At 44.3% G+C, this 24,924-nt stretch overlaps 1 protein-coding gene across 3 annotated transcripts in view; it reads left to right on the top strand.

Annotated features, from left to right (window-relative positions):
- The window catches only part of LOC138755807 (protein spire homolog 1-like), a 230,648-nt gene that overhangs the window by 154,829 nt on the left and 50,895 nt on the right, over window positions 1–24,924 (top strand). For 2 of the 3 annotated variants that reach the window (XM_069922452.1, XM_069922450.1), the window contains exons 7-11: window positions 2,486–2,572; window positions 9,477–9,606; window positions 16,703–16,744; window positions 19,792–19,955; window positions 23,345–23,435. In XM_069922452.1, the coding sequence (XP_069778553.1) occupies window positions 2,486–2,572; window positions 9,477–9,606; window positions 16,703–16,744; window positions 19,792–19,955; window positions 23,345–23,435 (514 nt within the window). The remainder of the gene's footprint in view (window positions 1–2,485; window positions 2,573–9,476; window positions 9,607–16,702; window positions 16,745–19,791; window positions 19,956–23,344; window positions 23,436–24,924) is intronic. The other variant, XM_069922451.1, reaches the window with a different exon arrangement.

Below are 24,924 nucleotides of genomic sequence, written 5' to 3'. Positions count from 1 at the left end.
CCGATTATGTTATATTTTATATTGTATATAGATATGTTTTAAAGGAGATAAATTGTGTGGGGGTTTTAGTTAGGTTACACAGAGATACAAAGACTTCAAAACAGATCTCATTTAAAATGCCAGAGCTCTGCTCAAGCCAGACAGTCCAGGCTACAGGTGCCTTTGCAAAAACTTTGAAGGATGCCAATAAGAACTTCACAAGTAGGTGTTAATTGGACATGCTGTGGAGCAATGGATTATTGTTTTGGAAAGCAACAGATGAACAAACTCAAAAGATTAGGTCTGGAGCCGCAGTCTGTCTGAGCGCAGTTGGCATTGTAAGAGAGTCATGTGCTTTTCTCTGAGTGTGGGAGAGAGAGAGAAATAATTCAGTCCTACAGTTCTACAGTTCAGCAGGCAGCAGCTGGGACTGGAACAGGAAAAGCTGCCGAATTTCTATTGCTGCTAGGTTTTGGGGTCCTCTGGGCCCATAACAGCAGTGATAGAAATGTATGGGTATAACACAAAGGATGCAAAAAGCTTTCCTTTGTAAATAATTTATTGTGAATAAAGTTTATTTTGGGGTGGAAAAAAGTCCAAGCTTTGTCAACCTTGTATCCTTATATTAAAGTCAGATCTGTCTGTGCTGATTGGTCATCCCTCAGGGGAAATGTAAGGCTCTGGTAAATGCAGAAATGAAGGTGCAAGCTAAATATTTGAATTTCTTTTTTTAGTTTAGAGGCACTGCACATTAACAGGCTCTTCTGACCCACGAGCCCATGCTGCCAAAATACACCCAGTGATTGATTAATTAACCCCATACATCCTTGGAACGTGGGAGGAAACCGGAGCACCAGGAGGAAACTACGTAGACACGAGGAGAGCGTGCAAACTGCTCCACACAGGCCCAGATTCAAAGCTGGGTCTGGGGCGCAGTAATGGGATTGCACTAACTGCTCAATGAAAGGGAGAATATTTCATTTTACTGCACCAGTTGAAACAAGTTAGCGAGAATTGAATGAATAGGAAAATTAATTTCCTCCCCTCAAATCTGTCTGGAGTGGGAAGGTTGAGGGTGGGGAAATGAATGGTTAAATAAATGAGAGAGTGATGGAAAGCAAATCTCTTTGCTTTTTATCCTGGGTTCATTACAGCTGAATCACATTCCTATTCATCAAAGTTCAAATTGTAAGACTGATGAAAATCAAAATATAATTTAAAGTAAGAAGGTGCCCCCTATTACTTACCTTTTTTTTCTCTCTTCCCTTCCACCGGTATCCACCTCTTATCTGTTAGCCTGTGCTCCTCGCCCTGCCCCTCCTCCCTCTTCTCTCCCCCCCCCCCACCTTTTTTATTCAGGCACCTGCTTGTTTTTATTTCTTATACCTGACCAAGGGCCCAGGCTCAAAACGTTGGTTCCCCTTTACTTCCCATGGATGCCGCGTGACCTGCTGAGTTTCTCCAGCACTTTTGGGTGTCGCAAGGTAGACACCTATACTATTGAATCTTGGTGCACAAGCCTATAAACTTGAACTTTTATTTACACCCCTTGTGTACCGAGGTTACATCCCTGCACTGAGGTCATGGGGAAAGTCAACATTGTAATTTGCTGTGGTCGGTGTGCTGTGCAGCGAACGAAAGGAAAAAGCACACGGAAGCTGTGTGTGAGCTGACTTTACAGGAACTCTCTGAGCCTATCAGCACGCCTTTCCCCCATGATCCTTTGCGGCCCCCTCCCTGCGACCATTGTGACATCGGCCCAGTGCGAGCCTGCACCTCCGTGACCCGGTTCGCTTGCGGATCAGTGCAGCCTCCTTTATGGGTTTTCCTTGCTTGTGTTGCACGGAAACAATACTTTGGGAATGCTAATGAGCATCTGACTGACGCAATGGTCGCTCTGTTTTATTGTGGAAAATATGACATTTTTCGAGTAAGCTAACTACGTCGCTATTGGGTAATTAGAACATGACATTTTTGAGATGTAATTTGACATTGTGGGAAATTTGTCTCCGACATAAAATATGCTCAGGACATTTCATTTGCAATAGGTGATTTTGTTCAGATTGGACAACTGGTTAAGAAATTTGTCTCCCATGAAATTTTCCAGAGACCACCGTCATTCTGCAGCATGTCCTCTGTGCATGAAGGACAGAGGTAGTTAGTCTCTTCTCCTCCGCAGACTACCTTAAGTGTTCCTCGACTTACTGAGGGGAGCGGGCAGCTGGCAAGCTTGAGCCCCTTCTCCCTGACGACAGGATGTTTGTTCTGGTTGGGAAACTGTTCGAGAATTTTCCTTTCTTTGTTGTTGAATCTTCCACCCTGTTTTACCTGTTACTTGTTTATCGTTCCAATAATATTTCAGCTCTCCTACGAGGAACACTCGCGACCGCAGGTTCAGAACTCCAGCCGACGTCCTCTTTGAATGTTCCGTCACGGCTCCATGTTGTAGGTTTGCTCCAGTTGCCAAGCGACTCCGTCTGACATTTTCTCTTTCCTCTGCTGCCAGATTAATGGGAACATCCCTCCCAAGTTGAAGAAAAGTGCTCATGAAACGATCCTCGAATTTATTCGCTCTCGCCCTCCTCTAAATCCTGTGAGTACAACAGACTTTTTTTTAAAATCACAACAGCCTCAGTCATTGACCGTGCTTTTGTCTCCCACAGTCACTGAGTTCCTCCAGCAGACTTGCTGGGCTGAATAGCCTATTTCTTCTCCTTTGTCTAATGGTCTTAATTGTTATGCCCCTTTAAGACCTCCAGTGAGCTGTTAAATCTCCGAAATGGCATCCGCGATAGTCGAGGACGTTTGTCTGGTGAATTACACCAGCCAACAGATTGGTGAGATTTTTAGCCTGCATGAAGTAGGATGTTGTAAACACCAGAAAAAATATCATACCTTGTTTTAGGTTTTGGGGGGAGTTTTTAATTAGGTATTAAGTCCTAATTACAACTTCCTGACTCTTTCAATTGATTTTATCCATGTGCATAGCAATGTTCAAAACACAAACAGGGGTTGAAGGTTAATTGGTCTATTTGGATTGCATGAGCTCGTGGGCCAAAAAGGCCTGTTTCTGTGCTGTGCGTTTAAATTTTAAATGTATGATACTTCAACCTCTGCCTTAATCTTGAGTTACGTTAAGAATTGGAACTTCCACAAGATAAAGGCAGAGACTTGAGATATATCTTTAAAATTTGGATGCAGATGAACTAAAGGTCATCCACTTCGGTGGATCTGGAGTCACATGTGGGCCAGGTTGTGACGAGCAGCAGGTTTCTGCCCCTAAAGGGTTTTGGAGAATAAGCTAGAGACAAAATTGGTCCCTTAGAAAATCAGAGCAGAAAACTGTGTGTGGAGCCTAGAGAAATGGGGGAGATATTGAACAGTTTCTTTTCTTCGGTATTCACTAAGGAGAAGGATATTGGGAGATGTGAGATAAAAAAAAGCAAATTGGGTAAATATGGGGAATATAGAGATTACAAAAGGTGTAGTTTTAAGGCTTTTGAAGAATATAAAGGTGGATAAGTTTCCGGGACCAGACGGGATCTTCCCCAGGACATTGAGAGAAGTGAGGGAGGAAATAGCAGAGGCTCTGGCGGTAATTTTCCAAATGTCATTAGATATGGGGATAGTGCCGAAGGATTGGCGCATTGCGCATGTGGTTCCGTTATTTAAAAAGGGTTCAAGGAGGAAGCCTGGCAACTATCGGCCTGTAAGTTTGACGTCTGTGGTAGGTAAATTAATGGAGAAAATTCTTAGAGATAGTACTTATAAACATCTGGATAGACAGGGTCTGATCAGGAGCACTCAACATGGATTTGTGGGAGGAAGGTCATGTTTGACCAATCTGATTGAATTTTTTGAAGAGGTGACTAGGAATGTGGATGAGGGTAGCTCAGTGGATGTTGTCTATATGGACAACATATGGCCTTCAGTAAGGCCTTCGATAAGGTACCACATGGAAGGTTAGTTAGGAAGGTGCAGTCTTTAGGTATAAATTTTAAGATAGTCAAATGGATTGAACATTGGCTGAAAGGGAGAGGCCAGAGAGTGGTAGTAGATAATTGTCTGTCAGTTTGGAGGCCGGTGACCAGTGGTGTGCCTCAAGGATCTGTTTTGGGCCCATTGTTGTTCGTTATATACATTAATGATCTAGATGATGGGGTGGTGAATTGGATTAGTAAATATGCAGACGATACTAAGATAGGTGGAATAGTAGATAATGAAGAAGGTTTTCAAGGATTGCAGAGGGATTTGGGCTGCTTAGAAAAGTGGGCTGAAAAATGGCAGATGGAATTTAATGCTGATAAGTGTGAGGTGCTTCATTTTGGTAAGAAGAATCAGAATAGGACATACGTGGTAAATGGGAGAGCATTGAGGAATACAGAAGTGCAGAAAGATTTAGGAGTGACGGTACATCGTTCCCTGAAGGTAGAAACTCACGTGAATAGGGTGGTGAAGAAGGCTTTTAATATGCTGGCCTTTATCAATCATTGCATGGAATATAGGAGTTGGGAGGTGATGTTGAGATTGTATAAGACATTGGTGCGGCCTAATTTGGAGTTCTGTGTGCAGTTCTGGTCGCCTAATTATAGGAAGGATATAAACAGAGTGGAGAGAGTGCAGAGAAGGTTGACCAGAATGTTACCTGGGTTTAAGCATCTAGAGTATAGGGAGAGATTGGACAGATTAGGTCTTTATTCTTTGGAGCGTAGAAGGTTGAGAGGGGATTTGATAGAAGTATTTAAGATTATGAAAGGGATAGACAGAGTGGATGTGGATAGACTATTTCCGTTAAGAGGAGGAAAGATTAAAACAAGAGGTCATGAGTTAAGAATTAAGGGGCAGAGGTTTAGAGGTAACATGAGGGGGAACATCTTTACTCAGAGAGTGGTAGCCATGTGGAATGGTCTTCCGGGAGAAATAGTGGCGGCGAAGTCAATTGTATTATTTAAGAAAAGGTTGGACAGGTATATGGATGAGAAGAAGATGGAGGGTTATGGGCATTGTGCAGGGAGGTGGGACTAGAAAGGGGTGTTTGGTTCGGTGCGGACTAAAAGGGCCTAATGGCCTGTTTCCGTGCTGTAATTGTTATGTATGTTATGTATGTATGTATGTTAACAATGATCCAGAGTTTACTTGGATTGACTCTGGATTTTTAATTGCACATTTCATTACTTGAATTGAAAATTGCTAACCAGCTGGGATTGTAACTTAATATTTAAAAATATGTTTACAACTTTGAAAAACTTTGCTTCCCAATTACACCCAATTTACCTGCCAACTTGTGGTTCTGAATTATGCTACCATATTATATGTGTGGCCAGGCATAAAACCATTGCTATCTACAAATTTGTCAATGACACCACAATCACAAACGGCAATAAAGACCCAGCAGGAGGGAGATCGATCAGCTCGTTGAGTGGTGTCACATCATCAACCTTGCACTCAATGTTAGCAAAACCAAGGAGATGATTGTGGATTTCAGAAGGAAGTCAGGGGAACGCAACCCAGTCCTCATCGGTCGTGGAGATGGTCAAGAACTTCAAATTCCTGGGTGTCAGCGTCTCCGAGGATCTGCCCTGCAGCCTCCGTATCGAAGCAATCACAAAGAAGGGTCACCAGCAGCTGTACTTTGTGAGGAGTTTGAGGAGATTTAGTCTGTCACCGAAGACCTTTGAAAACTTCTATAGGTGTACTGAGGAGAGCTGGTTGTATCACTGCCTGGTACAGAGGACCAGAGCACTACTCCCTCTAAGCTGTGTGCACGCACACACATTTTGCAACCAACACACAGTCTATCCCGGAAATTAATGTGCACATGAAAGGTTAGTTACCAAAAATAAGGTAGTAATTAATAATTATGCTTATCGAAAATAATCTTTTAGCTATCATACTCATATTACAGGTACACAATCCTTTATCTGGACATCTGGAAAGCTCCAAAAACCAGCATTTTTTTCCTGGTGCTGGTAGACTGGAGGGGGAAGGGGGGAGAGAGAGAGAGAGAGAGAGAGAGAGAGCAGCGTCACTAGATTGGGCGGGGGAGGGGAGATGGCAGTGCGACTTGAGTGGGCGAGGGGGGAGAGAGATGGCAACGCGACTTGGGCGGGCGGGGGGGAGGAGAGAGAGACGACAGCATGACTCGGGTGCGCGAGGGGAGGAGAGAGAGAGTCGGCAGTGCGACTCGGGTTTGGGCATAAATCTGGGGCAGCCGGCTTTTGTTCTGAGATCCGGAAAAATCCAAAATCTAGAACACACTCCTCCAAGGGTTCCCGATAAAGGATTGTGTACCTGTAGATTAAAACATGCCAGTACAGTTTTATTAACCATAAGAGATAGGCTGTACCAAAATTATCTTGAAACAAGTTTACATTTGCACAAGCATTCAGTACGCACATCCTTTTGTCACAGGAAAAAAAATTTGCACAACATAAGATTTTTGTGTTTCTAAAAATTAGAGGGAACACTGCTCCAGAGGGTTGTTAACTCGGCCTGTGACATCACGGGCATCAGTTCATCGAGGACATCTACATGAGGTGGTGTCTTAAGAAAGCAGCCTCTATCCTCAAAGGACCCCCCCACCACCACCCAGGCCATGCCCTCTTCACTCTGCTACCATCAGGGAAAAAATACAGGGGCCTAAAGACGAGCACTGAGGAGCTTCCCCGCTGCCATCAGATTCCTGAATGAAACAAAAGTCGCTGCCCAAAGTTGCTAGCTTACTTTGACTTTTCATGCAGTATTTTTATTAACTTTTGTAAGATCGTTTATATGAATGTTTGCACTGTGACACTGCCACAAAACAACAAATTATGTGACATGATGATGAAAATAAATTATGTTTCTGAAATTTACATTTATTGTCATACACATAAGCACAATGTGCTAATGTAATGAGAGTCTTACTTGCTACAGCTTTCCAGGTACATAAAAATTCACAACGCATTAGAAGATGGAAACAAAACTACCAATGGAGAAGGAAGAGGAATGAAATGACAAATATTCACATTGCCAATAAAGTGCAGTCTATCCCAGCACGGAGCAGTGTTTGAAATATTGCCCTACAGTGTAACTTTTTCCTTCCTGATTTGCTGTCTCTGAAAAGTCTTCAACCTGATTGGCAGCTGGGTGACATTTATGGAAGAAAGAAAACTAAACTCGCACGCCCAGTGATCACTGGATCATGGGGATCAACGAAGTGAAATTTTATTTCATTTCTGACTGCAAGAATTTTCTTTATTTCTTTTGACGTGCACATTAAGAAATTTATGGGTCCGTCCAGGTCAGCCACAGAACATCGAGCACCATCATGCTGGGTTCTGGTGCGCCTTAGAGCTGGGTGCACAGCCCATTCCTGTTCGCGCTACTGACCCACGACTGCATCACCAGATCCAGCTCCAACACGGTCATCACAACAGGTGACGCAACAGTCGTCGGCCTCATCAGCCACAACGATGAGTCGCACGACAGAGAAGAGGTGGGAAATCTCGTGAATTGGGGCGAGAATAACAACCTGAGTCTCAATGTGGATAGGACAAGGGAGATGATGATGGACTTCAGGAGGACAAGGGATAATTGCTTTCCACTACACATTAATAGTTCAGTAGTGGAGAGAGTAGAGAGCACCATGTTCCTTGGAGTTCACTTAAGAAGAAACCTGTGCCAGACACATAATATCTTCTCACTTGTCAGGAAGGTGCAAATAGTGACTACGCTTCCTTAGAAGCCTGAAGGCATTGGGCAAGGCTACCAGTCAACCTTCTACACGAGGTCTATCGAGAACATCCAGACCGGATGCATCACAGTGTGGTATGGTTGCTGTAGAGCAGTAGTTTTCAACTGCCCCCCCTAACCTCACATTACACCTTAAGCAATCCCTGTGCCAACGTTGCTCTGTGATTAGTAAGGGGTTGCTTAAGGTGTGATGTGAGTGGGAAGGGAAGGTTCAGAATCACTGCTCCAGACCCAATTGTTACAGAAATATTTTGCTTGAGAAAAATTGTCATTGGCCCATTTCCTTTGGAGTTATGAAACCGTGCACATAACGAGTCAATGAGGGACGATTAAAACAGTGGTTTTCAAACCTTTTTCTTTCCACTCACATACCATCTTAAGTAATCCCTTACTAATCACTGAGCATTTATGGCATAAGGAATATTTAAGGAGGAATGTGAGTTTAGGGGGGCAGTTTGAAAACCACTGTTGTAGAGCATCGGATCATAGGTCAATCCACGGGGCAATAAAAGCGGCAGAGAGGATCACTGGAGTCTCCTTCCCCCTCCTCCCAATGTGATTTACCAAGAAGGTTGTTTAAAGAGGACTCACAAAATCGGTGAGGACCCCGACCACCCTGCACGTAGCATCTTCCAGTTGCTCCTGTCAGGATAGACATATAGAAGTATTAGCCAGAATGACCAGGCTGAGGAACCATTCTTTCCACAGCAGTTACACTGCCGAATGACTGATGAACTGCCAAAACAAATCTCTGAGGCTCCATTATTTATTAATAATATTTATTTTAAATGTATGTATACATATACTGTATTCATCTGCATGTGTGTTTGCACTGTGGATTGAAGAACGCTACTTCATCAGGTGGTACTGATAAATAAACGAACTAAAATAGAGATAATCTTGATTCTGTTAATTTCTCGAAATTATGTGATAGCTCCAAGATTATCCATTATGTTCAACGAGTCTATGTGAGAGTTTATGCTTTATTTAAGTCTCCATCAACCTAATTTCAGACTTACCTCTTTCTGTTCCTTTTTTTCTCACGCGGTCATCTCATTTCCTTTTATTAGTATCTCACCTACAGATTATCCAAAATTGGATTATCCGAAATCCTCAATTATCCGGAATATTTTTTGGACCCGGAAGCGATGTCTGTTCAGCTCCAAAAATGTTTTTGAATAATTGAGGATTTCAGAAAGATCAGAAATTCTCATCTATCTGAAAAATTTTGAAACTGAAATGATGTAATTTTGCCTCCAAAAAATTTTGGATAAATGAGATTATCCAAAACAATCAGTTATCCAAAATTTTTTCAGAGCCGAACTGATCTCACAGGTTGTTTTTTGATGAGAACTAAATATTATTTTGTGCTTAAAAAGCCTTCCCTTGTTGTTTGTTGTTGTTTAAACACTGTTACAAGGGATCTTCAGTTGCTGCTGGACTGTTTTTACAAAATGACCGGTTATCTGAAAATATCGTTTATCCGAAATAGGCCCGGTCCCGACCATTTCGGATAATTGGAGTTGTACTGTATTTGCTTCACCTGGTAATTACTCCCTGAGGAAAATCAGTGCCACAGTGCTAAACGATGATGGTTTATTTGTCTCAGAGAATTCTGCGCGGAGACGATCTTTGCCTGTCCTCTCTGTCCGCTTCCTCCACAACATTACCCCCCTCAGCCTCTTGGATCTCTGACGCACAAGGTCCACAGGCACTTAAACTTCTCCAGCCAGAGTTTTAACACGCTTTCTGTTTGACCAAAGGCATCTGCACGGAAACTGAAGCCGACACCACCTCGCCCCCGAAGCCTTCACGAAAGAATCTTAGAGGAGATCAAATCGGAACGGAAACTGCGACCAGTATCACCCGATGAGATCCGACGGAGTCGTCTCGGTGAGTCCATCGAGTTTCGATTTCCATGGTTTCAAAGTGGGAACGCTTTTGCTTCTCTTCATTTGCTTCTCACAATGCAGCTATGATAAATGCAAAAGCGTGATGGAGGAACAGGTTCTGCAGCAGCCAGAGGAGGCAAAGGAATATAACCAACGTTTCGGGCTGAGCCGTTCATCAAGGAATGATCAAAAAGCAGGCAGGCGCTGAATAAAAAGGTAGACGGGGGGGGGGGGGGAGGTTGGGTAGAGGGAAGAAGGGTCGGGGGAGGAGCACAGACCAACAGGCAAGAAGCCATGAGTAGGATGAAACAGCCGAGCATTGATCGGGGTGGGGTGGGATGGGGGAGGGAGAGTGGCTCTGTGAATGCAGAGCTGGAGGAGAGGAGACAGAGGGATAGAGAGAGAGAGAGCAGTGGATGGGGAGCTGGAGGAAAGTGGGCATAGGAGAACGAGAGAGATTTGTGGGGGAAGTCTAACGGAAACTGGAGGTCGATGATAATGCCGTCAGATTGGAGGTTGCCCAGAGGGAATATGAGGTGTAGATCCTCCAATGAGCAGGAAGTCTCAGCTGGAGAGTGCCATGGACAGACGTATAGGCAAGGCTGGGGGACTCCTCCCCCGACCCCCCTTCTCCCCCATCCTCCCCATCTACCTTTTTATTCAGACGCCTGCCTGCTTTTTGCTCTTAACTTGACGAAAGGCTCAGGCCCGAGACATTGGTTTATATATCTTTGTTTCCTATGAATACTGCGGGGCCTGCTGAGTTTATCCAGTGCTGTTGAGTATTTTCTACAGCTGCAGCATCTGCGGACTTTCTTACGTTACTCCTTGCAGCTGTATTAAAGTTTGTTTCTCCCACATCTGGAGAATCATGTGCAGTTCCACTCCACGGCTGCATTGTTGGAAAAGATGTCAATCCTCAGGATTACTCCATGTGCCACGCACAAGTGAGGACATGTGAGGTGAAGCATTTTGGGAAGTGAAATGCCAGAGGACAGTGTACAGTGAACGCCAAGACCCTAAGGAGCACTGATGCACTGAGGGATTTTCAGGTATAAGTCATAGACAGTGCAGAATACTCGTCATCGTCTTCCAAAGTCGGCATGTTGAAAATAAACCTGAGAAGTCATGTTGTATCTGTATAAAGCTCTGGTTGGACCACATTTGGAGTACTGCATGCAGTTCTGCTCACTACCCTGTTGGAAGGATGTGGAGGCTTTAGAGAGGGTGCAGAAGAGGTTCACCAGGATGTTGCCTGGATTAGAGAGTCTTAGCGTCATAGGGAGGTTGGTCAAGCTTGGATTGTTTTCTAACTTTATTGTTAACTTTGTTCAAGCATCTCTGCGTTTCTGTGTGTGTGAGTGAAAACAAGTGTGAAGTTCTCCCAGCTATATAGAGGTGTCAACACCTGAGCAGTGATGGGTTTCAATGCCACGTGCAAGTCGTTCACACGAGTGTGATGACAAGATAATGTGGACCTTGCATTCAGAGAGAGGTCTTTATAGGCCAAGTGAGGTCAACTTTGGGATAACTTTACATGCACCAGCCTCACAGTCCATGCCCTAGAGTCCAGTGTATAAACCTTCCCAGGTTCAACCACTTTAAAGATTATTTGGATCCCTGCCTGTATCCCAATCAATTCTGGACCTTATTCCTTTCATCTACTCACCTCTCAAAATGTTGTTGCCACTACATTCGTTCTCTGGTTCAACAGTTTGCATGAATCGCTGACACCACTTCCTGCTTTCCAACAAACCTACACTCCCTCCAAAGCCTCTTCAAAATATATTAGCTTCACAACTTCTGTAACAACTTGTGAGCAGAAGTCAGTACCACCTTACCTCTAGCACAGGCCAAGGAGCCTTCCTCACCACCCCTAACACAGAACAAGGGGCCTTCCACACCACCTCTGGCACAGAACGCAGAGCCTTCCACACCACTCTAGCACAGAACACAGAGCTTTCCTCACCACCCCCAGCACAGAACAAGGGACCTTCCACATCACCCCTAGCACAGAACAAGGGGCCTTCCTCACCAGCCCTAGCACAGACCAAGGAGCCTTCCTCACCACCCCTAGCACAGAACAAGGGGCCTTCCACACTACCTCTAGCACAGAACACAGAGCCTTCCTCACAACCTCTAGCACAGAACACAGAGCCTTCTTTACTACCTGTGGACCCAGCAACCCTTCACACTCCTTTCTTCCCCAACTTGTGGGTCTCAAGTGCCTCACTCTATTCTCCATATCTTCCCCACCACCAGCATGCCATGACCTTCCATCAATACTAGTGGGGCATTTGGATGTTCAAATCAAAGTCCTTGCAGAAAAGGTTATGACTGCAAGTAGAGCCCACACATGTAACCCTTGGATTCGTTTATCCTCCCAACCACACATAGCACAAGATCACGTAGCACTTGGTGTAATTCAAGATTATTGTATTGAAACTTTTTCTTATCCCCAAAATGAGCCAAAGCAGTTTTACTTCTGGTACGCACTTGCTGATGGTGTAAAACCCCTCGTATCTGGAACCAGTGGGGATTGGTAGATGGCAGGTAAGCAAATTGTCTGGTTGCTTGTGGTTGTGTGATTGGTGAACTAATGGCTAGGCGTGCCAATTTTAAACTTCTGTATTTTTTACCTATTTAATTTCCTCAAGTTTTTTTTATGCCGGTTGCTTGAATTCCAGGTGGCAGGGGTTTAATTATATTGGAGGCAAGCAGCCAGTTCATTTGTAGGGTTAGGTAGGGATTATTTTTCAAAGATTTGCCCTATTTGCTAAAATTTGCTCTGTCTCTCTCGCTGGCCCTGTCCTATGGCCCTGTGATTACATGGTGGTGAACCACCTTGTTGAACCATTATCGTTGGTTTGCAGGAGCTGCCATTTCAAAGGGAGATCTAGGGCTTAGATCCCAAACTGACAAAAGAGCAGCCAACAGACTCCCATTTCAGCATTGGAAGGGATGGTATTCCCACATCCAGGCTGAATTTTTCCAGGTTTGTTGAATGAGCAGGAGTATTCCTACCTCTTCTTACAACATAATCATCTTAATATTCATCCAAATTAGTCGTCGATGCTACCTTTCGATGTCACCACCCGACGTACTGATTTCAGCGGGAATTTCTCCTCTCGTCCTGCGCTGATTGTGAGAATGGATTACAGCTCTCAAGCTCAAAATTGACTTCCATCTGGGGCAAATTGACTCGTGAATGATGCTATGGGACTTTCTGTCATTTTTGTTTGGTCTCATCCTTCGAGGTTTGGTATGGGTTAGACTGTGTGTTTGTGTGCGCGCGTGGGCGTGCGTCCATGTCGATGTGTGAATGTGCGTGTGTGTGTGTATGCGCGCTGGTGGACACGTGCCTGAGCACGTGTGCGCGTGTGCAGGCACAGGTTGTCACGGGCAAGAACTCCTCTCATCTCATTTGGTCGAGTGGAGGACTTGTGCACGTGCCCAGGCTGGACTGTAGCCACAGTTAATTCCTCCGAGAGTTGATTACTACTCAGTGATAGTGAGTTAATCTTGGCATCACGTAAAAGTAATTAATGATAGATCACTGAGCTTATTTTCATGGTCATATTAAGATCTGAAGCCCATTCCTATTTCTCTAAGTGCCCTGTAATTAGATGCCAGTCAATGACGTGCTGAGTATTGACGCTGGCTGCCTAATGTCCCAGGGCTAGAAATTCAGGTGCATGGTTATTTATTTTTCAATGCTACTCATTTGAAAGTCACTTATATCTAGAGTGGAACTTAATTGCAATTTAAAAATCATTCATGTAAGGGATGGTGTTGTCACCATGGGAAGCAGTGCATGAGAACCTGGGACAATCTGGGCTATCAGGATCTTAAACTGTGGCAAGATCTTAAAGGTTACCATGGGTCACTACAGCACAGAGCCAGGCCCTTTGTCCCTTCTCATCTGGGCCAAACTATTATTCTACCTAATTCCATTAACCCACGTCCAGATCATAGCTCTCCATACCTCTCCCATCCATGTACCTATCCACATTTTTCTCAAAATTAAATATGCATCCACCACTTCAACTCATTCCACACTCTCTCTACGTGAAGAAGTTCCCCCAATGTTCTCTTTTAATATTTCAGCTTCAACCCATCTCAGCAGAAAAAGCCAGCTTGCATTTACTCTATGTATATTCATCATAATTTGGTACATCTCTATCAAATTTCCCCTCATTCTCTTATGTTCTGTCACTTCCTGATGTCCTTGGGTCCTACTCTCCTGCTGTCAAGTAAACCCTTCAAATACCTCCCAATTTTCAGTTGAACCCCCATTCTGTGACCACACCTTGCATTCCCCCACTTCATCACTGACCCTGATTTCTTTTTTCTCCACTCCTCACCAAGTCCCCTCCTCTTGCTCCAACTCTGGCAAGAGAAGCTGAATATGCCCAAGCTCTCAGCCCCTGACCTTTCCCACTTCCATCCCTCCCACTACAGGAGCTGGTCTCAGCGTCTGACACCTCGTACAGATGCAACAATGGTTGGTCACCTCTCCCCTGACCATCAACCCCAACCTCCCATCACTCACCACCCCCAGCAGATTTTGGGTTGCAAGGTCCTCTGTCCTCTGCTACAGCACAGAATGGGCTAGCTGCTGACGACTGAAATCTCACCTCAGGTGAGATGACTGCTTCACATTTTTACCTGTTGTAAAGGAGGTCTCAAGTCTCCATCACACCTGAAGGTTCAGGTGGAGAGTCCGATGATTAAATGATAGTTACATGATGCATGTTACATCTCCACTGTTTAATAGGAGCAGTAGAATTTCCACGTCATTTCGTCTCGATTCCTTTTCAGTAAATGTTATTCACTTATTGAATTATATTCACTTATTCAATAAGTGACCAATAAGATTGAATCAGAATTTATAGTCATGAAATTCATTGTTTCACTTACATAAACACTTACATAAACCTCCTTACAAAATAAATTTTTTTAAATGCACAAAAAGTCAAAGTACGACATTGGTTCATTGATCATTCAGGAATCTGATGGCAGCGGGGAAGAAGCTGTCCTGGTACCGCTGAGTGCTTGTCTTCAGGCTCCTGTACCTTTTCCCCAATGGGAGCAGAGTGAAGAGGGCATAGCCTGGGTGGTGGGGGTCTTTGAGGATAGAGGTTACTTTCTTAAGACACCACCTCATGTAGATGTCCTCGATGGAGTGAAGCCGAATAAATCCACTTTGGTGACAGAAGATGGACAATAGATGGAGAAAGGGGAAGGTGTAATAAGGCCCTGATGTCCTGCCTTCCTCTTGAGGATTTGAGTACCGAAGTAGGGATATCTTTCTGCAGTTGTAGAGACCTGATGACACCACATCTTGTGTACAGCTTTTGCTATGAAGGGAGTATAGTGTAGTGAATGCTCACCAGATTGATTCCTGCAATGGCTGGTCGAGCATTTGAAAAGAGATTAGGCTTCATCGATGTTCCAAGGAGGAAATCTCACACAACTGAAGGTTTCTATGCAATGCACAAATGTGCTGGGGAAACTCAGCAGGTCACATGGCATCCAAAGAAAGTAAAGGGTAACCAATATTTCAGGCCTGGGCCCTTCGTCAGGTCTAACAGGACCATTGAGACTAGAGGGAGGAAGGGTGTTCCTGATGGTCCTGGAGTCAGGGAACAGAGGCCACAGTCCAAGAATAAGGGTAGGCCATGTCAGACTGAGGTAGGGAGAAATCTCCTCTCCCGGGGAAGAGTGAACCTGCGGAACTCTCCACCATTAAGCCAAGATATTCAATATATTCAAGGAGTTAGATCTTCATGCTAGAGGAATCAGGGGATGTGGGGAAGAAATGAAGACCATCGCCCTGAATCTGAATGATCAGACGGACCATATTGATACCCTATTACTGATCCTAACTCCTGAGTTTCTACTGAGGGGGGGGGGGAGGGAAGAAGTGGAAGAAATTAAATCAGTAAGGTTTATCGCTTTCACACCCACCCCCTCCCCAATCCTCAGCCCTGCTAGATTTGCCAAAGGTTTCAGTCAGTGAGTTTCAGTGACTTGGAGGATCAGGTTCAACCTCAGCCAATTGATCTTGAGCTGATCAGCAAACCTTATTCACCAGGTTGCCCAAGCCATTGTCCCAGCCGGAGAAATGCGCAAGGATCAAATCAGTCTCATTTGAACAATGGGTGGGTAGACCAAAGCCTGTAGTCTCTGCAACACACTCTGTACTCTGGTCACCAATGCTTTTCCTCTGTCTAGCCTCTGAGATTGAACTGGAGCAGTCATTTCTCTGATCCTCTAACTCTATGACCCAATGCTTTGCCGGCATTTAGCTCCATGTTCAAGATTTCCCTTCAGGTGTGGAAGTACTGAGCTTTCCTTTGAATGGGTTCCAGCACTGAACTCATTGTGGAGCCCAGTCTTGAAGGAGTTTTTCACCGCTTGCAGAGAGAATATATTGGAAGAATCTGGGCCTGATTAGGCCTTGTTACCTGGAGTTCTTCTCCACTATTACCGAATAAATATGAAGACTTGGAGTAATGTTCCGTGTATTTATCTTCAAGTTTATTATCATCTGACTGCACATATACAACTAGACGAAACAGGGTTTAGTCCACAGTGTGCACACACACATAAAACATTTCTCACAGACCGCTTAATAATCACACCCACATACATAAAAATATATCAGAATCAGAATTTATTGTCATGAACATGTCATAAAATTTGTTGTTTTGCAGCAGAATTACAGTGCAAATATTCAAAAATGAATAAATAGTCTAAGAAAATAGGAGAAAGTGAGGAAGTGTCTGTGGTTCATTGTCCATTCAGGATTCTGATGGCGGAGGGGAAGAAGTTGTCCTTGTGCCAATGGGTGTTTGTCTTCAGGCTTCTGAACCATTTTTCTGATGGTAGCAGTGTGAAGAGGGCATGGCTTGGGTGGTGGGGTCTTTGAAGATTTTTATGTGTTATAAATATTCTGGAAAAATCTGCTTAATTTCATTTTTAAAAAGGCCCAAGGTCTTTCTGGACATTGTTGCAAATATGTAATGTTAATGACAAAAAATAACCCCGTAATTTTACTGTTCTTCCTAACCATCCGATTGTTTTTCTTACAGTAAGGAGACCACTTAGCGTATCTCACAGTTTTGACTGGTCAGGTAAAGGCAGCTCCCCGACCTGACGCTTGCATCTTATTGTTATGTTTTGCTTTCTGCGTTTGCATCTCTCTCTCTGTTGTTATTTTGGTTGCTCTCAGTCCCATGGGGTAGCTTTGTGCTTGTTGCTGTGTGACGTGCAGGAGCTGCGATGGTGTCTTTTCAGTGTCCGCAATGTCGGGGCTTCTTTCAGCTTGTTGTGGTGACTGTAAATAGAATCAAAAGCCACCGTTGGTGATAGAACGTCGAACCTAAAAAAATTTATCATTCATTTTGATGTGAGCAAGTCTGGACTGGGTTGGAGAAGGTGATGGTGTGTATCTGCTTTCAACGGTGGCAGTTCTTGTGGTGAAATCAATAGTTACTTCTGGAGAAGAGTTCCAGGATTGAGATCCAGCGATGAGAAAGGAGAAGCACTGCACTTCCAAGTCAGGGTGATGTCCCATGTGAAGCCGGTGTAATTGCTGCCAATAAGGGCGTAATGTCTGGGAAGTGTTGCTAGAGGAGGGCAGTTCCCTGGGCTGATCAGAGTTACGCTGGCATCTAATATTAACTGATTGATTGGCATGGCCAAGGATAAATCCTCGAGGCTCCAGGAATAGGTATGTGAAGCTGAAAATAGTGCAATTGGCTGTGAGTGACTGGGGAAAAGAGGAATTAAAAATTAATCTTTGGGTTCTTCTTTCTTTCTCCCTCCAGCCCCATCACTTCCAATCCTGAGCTTTCTGGACGGGCAAACCCAAAGGCCTTTTCTTACATGAATCTGTGCATAATTTAAACAATAAGAGTATTTTAAGGAGTCAGAATCATATAGTTAAGTCCACTTGTGACATGCATCAGTGCCGCTAATCTAATGTTTCTGCTCTATGGGTCAAAGTGGGGGGATAAAGTTAAAGTGCAGAATATTGTGGGAAGTGTTGGTGCTGGTAATACTTAATTAAAGCAGGGTACAGGAGGGAGGACTTGATGTTACCCTGCGTGACATGTGATGGGGAACCAGTGGTGATTTACCTCACTGCTAATTTCCTTTTCCGAATGGAATATGGGAAATGAGCAGGGTATTTTCCCCCTTTCATATTCCTTCCTCGTGCTCTTTCCAGAGGGGAATCACAGGGTAAAGGAAAACACAGAGGGTGATGCTATTGTCCGTCTTACCCCATATAAAGCCTGAAGCTATTTCTGATACCCTTGCATAAACTGAGGTCTCCCCAGTTTGTATAACCCAATACTGCTGGCATTGGGTTCTACCTTTGACACTTAAACCCATGGGAAGATTACATACTGGACCCATGAGAGACTGTAGACCACGTGCCTAATTGACTCGTTATGTGCACGGTTTCAGAACCCCAAAGGAAATGGGCCACTGACAATTTTTGTCGAGCAAAATATTTCAGTAACAATTGGGTCGAGAGCAGTGATTCTCAACCTTCCCACCCACACACCACCTTAACCCATCCCTTATCAATCACAGAGCACCGATGGCATAAGGAATACTTAAAGTGGGATGTGAGTGGAAAGAAAATGGTTGAGAACCACTGATGTAAATGCTGGAATCTGGAGCAAAAATTCAGCAACTCCATTTTGCTCACGGTCCAACCAAGTTGGAGACTGCACAGACATATCCCATTCCATCCTTTTATTAATTGTGGGGACAAATACAACCTGTTTTATGGAAAAAACATGCACTATGTGTTTTGTGGGTATTTTAATCTTTTGCATCCATTTCATTGGACGTCTGTCCCAAAAATGAAGCAGGCAGTTCTGGTCATGTGGGCTACTTAAAGCTCCAGAGAATGAGGCACTGCTGACATTGTCAGTGCGTGAAATGCTCCTTTCTGACATTCCAGCTGAAGTGTGATCTGACGGTCAGGATCTGCATCCTTTGTTTTTAGCTCTCAGTGAAACAAGTAAACCCCACGTCTGGTCAACATCCATTCTGGAATATCAGGCTACGAGGCCACACCTTCTGGCACGATCACTTTTCCAGGCTGCATTTGTGTACGTAGGCCTCGCTGGCAAAGATCCTCTGCAGTACGTACTGCAGGTGGTGATCTCTGACCCTATCGTGGTGATGCAGAGTTAGGCCCAGATTATCATACTGGCAGTGAGGCTGGTGATCTCAGTCCGTGGCAGAAGGCCCCCACCTCCCTTCTCTGGTCGTCTTTCCACGGCTCACCCCTCCGTTCTCCCCCTCATCCCTCCTTCTCCCGCCTCCATCCCCCCTCACCCCTCGTTCTCCCCCTCACCCCTCGTACCCCTTCATTCTCATTCCCCATTCTCCTCGCACCTCCTCACCCCTCCTTTCTCACCTTCTTTCTCCCCTCTCCCCTTGCCCCTTCTTGCCCTCATCCCTTTCTCCACTTGCTCTTCTCCATTCGCCCCACCTTTCTTCCCTTGCCCCTCCTCTCCCTTCCCCACACCTTTATCCCTCACCGCTCTCTACCCCCGTTGCCTCATTCCTCCCCTCACCCCCTTCCTCCCCTCCCCTTTCTTCCCTTACCCATTCCCTTGATGAAATCCATTTTCTAGAAGGGCTCCAGAAAGAGCTGGTATATTGTACTGAGGCAATGAGTTTTCTGATGAGCACCATTTGAGTCTTTTCACCTGCTTGGTTAAATATGATTTGACCAAAGATTAATGTGAGGAATTAATGCTTGGGCTGAGCAACAGCTTTAACTAACACATTTTAAAATGCAAGTTTAACAAACTTTAACTTTGAGTATGGCGTCTGGTTTGATTCATGATTAGTATTGCCACCTTGCCAGTTCTGGACATTGAAATGAACTCATTCCAAAGATTGGGTCTCATAAAATTATAATGCTTGTATTTGATTATGGTAATCAGGATTAGAAAAGATGCAAGTGAACCCTGTCTGATTTGTGTCGGGTTCATGTTGTGAGGTTTCTACATCTCTCACTCAAAACCGAACAGTTCTAGAACCAGCCCAGGTGACAGTTCTTTGGGTTTCCCTACCTTGAGCTGCACGGAAAGCCTCTGGAAACCTGGCGTCCAATCACAGGAGCTTTCAATCACTTCTCCTGTGTCTACAGATGTGGCAACCCCAGAGAAGAACAGGAAGGACTTGTCCCCTCTTTTGGCTAATGGCACAGTTGTATCTCAAACGACTGAACACAGCACCTGCGGCATTCAAATCCAGAGGAAGAAATTGCTGAAGGCACCTACATTGGCGGAGATAGACAGCTCTGACTCGGAGGTAAAGTGGAAGCTGCTGGCTGAATGCAAACCTTATTCTTGCTTTTAAATTAGTTTTGAATTTAGAACATTACAGCCGAGAAACAGGCCCTTTGGCCCATCTAGTCCACGCTAAACTATTATTTTGCCTCGTCTCACCAACCTGCACCCAGCCCATAGCCCTCCATACCCCTCCCATCCATGTACCTGTCCAAACATTTTTTTAAATGTCGAAATTGAGCCCGCATTCACCAGTTCAGCTGGCAGCTTGTTCCACAATCCCACCACTCTCTGTATGAGAAGAAGTTCCCCCTTCACCCTTAACCTGTGTCCTTCTGTTTTTCTTTCATCCAACCTCAGTGGAAAAAGCATCTTGTACTTACCCTGTATGCCTCATATTTTGAATACCTCTGTCAAATCTCTACACCCTACACTTCAGGGAATGAAGTCCTAACCTGTTTAACATTTCCTTTAAATCAGTTCCTCGCATCCTGGCACCATCCTTTGTAAATTGTGTTATGGATTATATTAGTATGGTTATGGATAAATATGTCTTTAAAAGAAGTAGATTGTGGGGGTTTAGGGTAGGTCACTTCACAAAGAGAGTAACACTTCACAAAAGAGATCTTATTTAAAATGCAAGAGCTTTGCTGAAGCCAGATGTTGAGGCTCCGGTGACTTTGCAGAAGCAATGAAGAATGATGATCTTTTGTGTCTGAGCAATAAAGTCCAGGCTCAGAAATGCTGATAAGATCTTTCAACAATTGGGTTTGGAGCCTTGGGAGAGGTTTTTGGTTTTTACAAGCAGAGAGAGGGAAAAACAAACAAGATTCTTCTCTCAGAGGGAGAGAGAGAGAGAGAGAGAGAGAGAAGTGAGTTCTGCAGTAGCAGTTGAGGCTGCAAAATGGCAAGCCGGCAGGCTTGTTGAAAGACCCCATTTTGAAGACGGGTTGTGAGTTCTGAGTTCAGCCTGTTGAAACCCCTTGTAGTCCTTACAAGAGGAAATGGCTGGCGAGAGTGTTTCTCATGAAACAAGGGAAACAAGAGGAACTCGGTGGTGACCTGGAAGGTTATCATTTGGAAAACCCATGATGGGACAGGTTTCTGGTTGGAGGAAATCAACTTGTGTGTGTCCAACGAGCAACAAATCTCTCTCTGAAACCATCAAGAACCTTGCTGAGTGGTAACCATTTAACTTTAAGCACCAGAGCCTGGTGGAGATTCATAAATGTTAAATTCTGTGCACAGGATAAGAATTGCCTGATACCAGTGAACTTGGAGAAGTGAGAAATGAATGATTGGACTGTGAAACGAAGTACTTTCCTGAGCGTATGCACATTACATACACGTATGCTTATAAGGGTGTTAAGTTAGGTTAAGTTAATAGTAATAAGTTAAAGTTTGATCTTGTTATTATGTTTAAAGAAAATTAAAAGCAATTTTTGTGTAAGTAACCATTGTCTTGGTGAATTTTTATTGCTGCTGGGGTTTGTAGTCCTCTGGGCTCGTAACAATCGTCTCTGCATGCTTTCAATTTTATTTGGGTTTGTATTTGTGTCCATGTCTAATATATTATGCACATTTATACCTTAGGGTAAACTTCGTTGTAAATTTGTGTCATAGAGCCGCTGAGATATAAAACACGGAAACAGCCCCTTCAGCCCAACTCATTCATGCCTTCCATCTGAGTTATTCCCATCAACCTGCATTTGGCCCGTACCCCTCCAAAACTTTCCAATCCAAGTACCAATCTTACTGTATGTTAAACAATGATGGTGCGGATACTGAAGGTAATACAATTCTATTACAGCGCTTCTTACCCAGATTTAAATCAGCCGCTGTCTGTAATGTTTGTCCCATGACCTGTATAGGTTTTCCCTGAATGCTCCAGTTTCCTCCCACCCTTCAAAAGCGTATGGGTTGTAGGTTAATTAAGTGTAATTGGGTGGGATGGGTATCATGGGCTTCTATGATGTTTTGTAAAAGTTTTAAAAATGTAAATTACAATTGTTCCTGCCTGTACAGCTTCATCCCATATGAAGCTGCCCCTCAGGTCCCATTTCCCTCTCACTTTAAATCTGTCCCCTCTAGTTATGGACTCCCCTAACCTACAACCCCCATACATTTTGAAGGGTGCGAGGAAACCGGAGCGCCCGGAGGAAACCCACGCAGGTCACAGACAAGGCCAGATCTGAACCCCGGTCGCAGGCGCTACACAAACCGTGCCACCTGGAGGATGCACCACTTAGCAGTCATGCTGTGAAATGCTAAAGCATTTTTTGTTGTAGAGGAATGTGTTTTGAGGACTCGACACGTTGTATGAAACACAACAAAGAGACAATACAAGAAGGCGAGGTTGATCAGGGAATTTGAGATGCCAAGATCGAGTTTGAAAATGCAGGTTGTATAAAGAAAGAAATGCACAGAGGGAATCTATACCTTAAATACTCTGGCAGAGTTTTAGTTCCACATTGCTGGGATGTTTCCCACAGATTTCATATTTTTGGATTTATTGCCAGAGTACATATATACAACCCTGAGATTATTTTTCCTGCGGGAGAGGCAGAATTTACCACTTATTCATAGTGCAAAAATAAACTGTACTCAGTGTACACATGTAAGCAAATAAAGAAATGTAAATGACTGACTGTGCAATATAGAGAGAAAACAATCAATAAAGTGCATATTAAATGAGTTCCTGAAAAGTGTTTGTTGTTGAGGAGTCTGATGCTGTTCCTGAACCTGGTGGCGTGAGTCTTGTAACACCTAAACTTCTTTCCTGATGGCAGCAGCGAGAACAGAGCGTGGGCTGGCTAGTTTGGATCCTTAATGATTTTTGCTGCTCTCTGAATTCAGCATTCCATGTAGAAGTTTGCTAGGGTGGGGAGGGTTTTGCCTGTGATGTTCTGGGCTGTGTTCACTACCTTTTCCAGGGCTTTACGCTCAGGGGTATTGGTGCCCCTTTTCCAGACCGTGATGCAGCCGGTCAGCACACTTTCCACCACACATCTGTAGGAACTTACCAAGGTTTCTGGTGTCATACCAAACCTCCGCAAACTCCTGAGGAAGTAGAGGCACTGACGTGCTTTTTTCAAGGTGCCATTAGAGTGTTGAGTCTAGGAAAGATCCTCCGATATAGTGACTTCCAAGAACTTAAACTGGCTCACCCTCTCCACCTCTGATCGCCCATTGATCATTGGATTGTACACCTCTGGTTTTCCCTTTCTGAAGTCAACAATCAGCTCCTTGATTTTGGTGACGTTGAGTGTGAGGTTGTGAGATTTATCCCTTATTTTAGTCCTAAGTACACTGTACAATAAGAACTACACATAGTGTACTACTGAATGGCCCCCTTTGCTTTGTTTACAATCTAATATTACCTATTTATATACATGACAATCTGTTTATTAGGAGGACCGAATTAAAATGGTGAGAAGCAGTTCCAGTGGTTCAACAGTGAAGTTGGAAGAGAGCTCCCCAGAAACTCCAAATGGCAAAAAAAGTAAGTATGGTGTGATCTGTTCACACAAATCATGAGTTACCATTGTAATTGAACTGATGTTATTTTGAACTCAGTCACAAAACATCAGTTATATATCTTGACCTCCTGTGGATACTGTTAGACCTGCTGAGTTCCTCCAGCGTTTCTGCTTTTTTTTTACTGCAATCACAGCATCCTCCTGACTTTTGTATTTCACTCTGAAGTTTCTTTGAGCCTCACTTTAGTTCAGAAGCAAAAGTAGGGCATTCAGTCCATTGAGCTGGTCAGCAACAAGTACAACTCAAAGCAACTCACAGTCAGTGAATTGTTTCCAGGATTGTATCACTTGCCATCGATGTGGCTGCAAATTTCCAAATAGGAAACTTTCCCAATCAGTAATGCTGCCCTTGCGCCCACACCTCCTCCCTCACCATCTTTCGGAGCCCCAGACTTTCCAGCACTTCACCTGAATCTGCGGGGGTCATCTACTGCGTACGGTACTCCCCTTGTGGCCTCCCGCTTCATCGGAGAGACTAGACGCAGACAGGGAGATTTCTTCATTGAGCACCTTCGTTCTGTCCACTGCCACAGCACGTGGCAACCATTTCAATTCCACACACCTATTCCCACACCGACATGCCAAAGCAAGGCCATGGGCATATTGGAGGAACAATGCCTCGCATTCTGTCTGGACACTCTCCAACTAGACGGCATGAATATCAACCTCCAAATTCCATTAACCCTCCCCTGCAGGGTCTCTCTCTTTCCTTATCCATCCATCTCCTTTCTTCTAGCTCCCCACCTCCTTCCTCCCCTATCAGAGAGCTACCCTCTCCCCCCATCACTTCTCAGCTACTTTCTCTTCTAACCTCCCACCTGTTAGTCCTGACCTGCTCCCCCTGCCCCTTCCTCCTTCCTCCCCTCTCCTGCTCCCCACTCCTCCCACCTTTTGATTCAGGCACCTGCCTGTTTTTGCTTTTACCTGATGAAGGGGCCAGGCCCACAAAGTTAGTTACCCTTTGCTTCCTCTGGATGCCACGTGACCTGCTGAGTTTCTCCAGCTCGTTTGTGTATTGCACAGTGGATCTGTGAAATTCTCTGCCCTAAGAAACAGTAGAGACTGCCTCACTGAATGTACATAAGATACAGATAGATTTTTGAATAATAGAGGAATTAGTTGCTATGTTGAATGGGCACAGGTAAGGGGAGATGAGTCCACACAGATCACCCATGATCTTAATGAATGGTGGAGCAGGCTTGACTGGCCAGATGGTCTATACACACTACTTTTTTTATGTTTCTTGGCCACAGTTGTTTATATCTGTAATGTGTCAGGCCATTCCTGTAGTCAATCACCATGAACCTGGGCTCACACATGGTCCATACCAGGGAAAGGTCACAGAATCCTTCCTCACTGCACCAGATGAGTGTTAACCATAACCAGGGTCATTATTATTAACAATGTCATTTTTTTATTTCAAAAGATACTTCTTTGCATTTATTATATTCT

This window comes from Narcine bancroftii, chromosome 2 (genome assembly GCF_036971445.1).
Source record: "Narcine bancroftii isolate sNarBan1 chromosome 2, sNarBan1.hap1, whole genome shotgun sequence".
Taxonomy (NCBI): Eukaryota; Metazoa; Chordata; class Chondrichthyes; order Torpediniformes; family Narcinidae; genus Narcine; species Narcine bancroftii.
The sequence above is the reverse complement of the archived record's forward strand: the minus strand, read 5'-3'. Positions and strand labels throughout refer to the sequence as shown.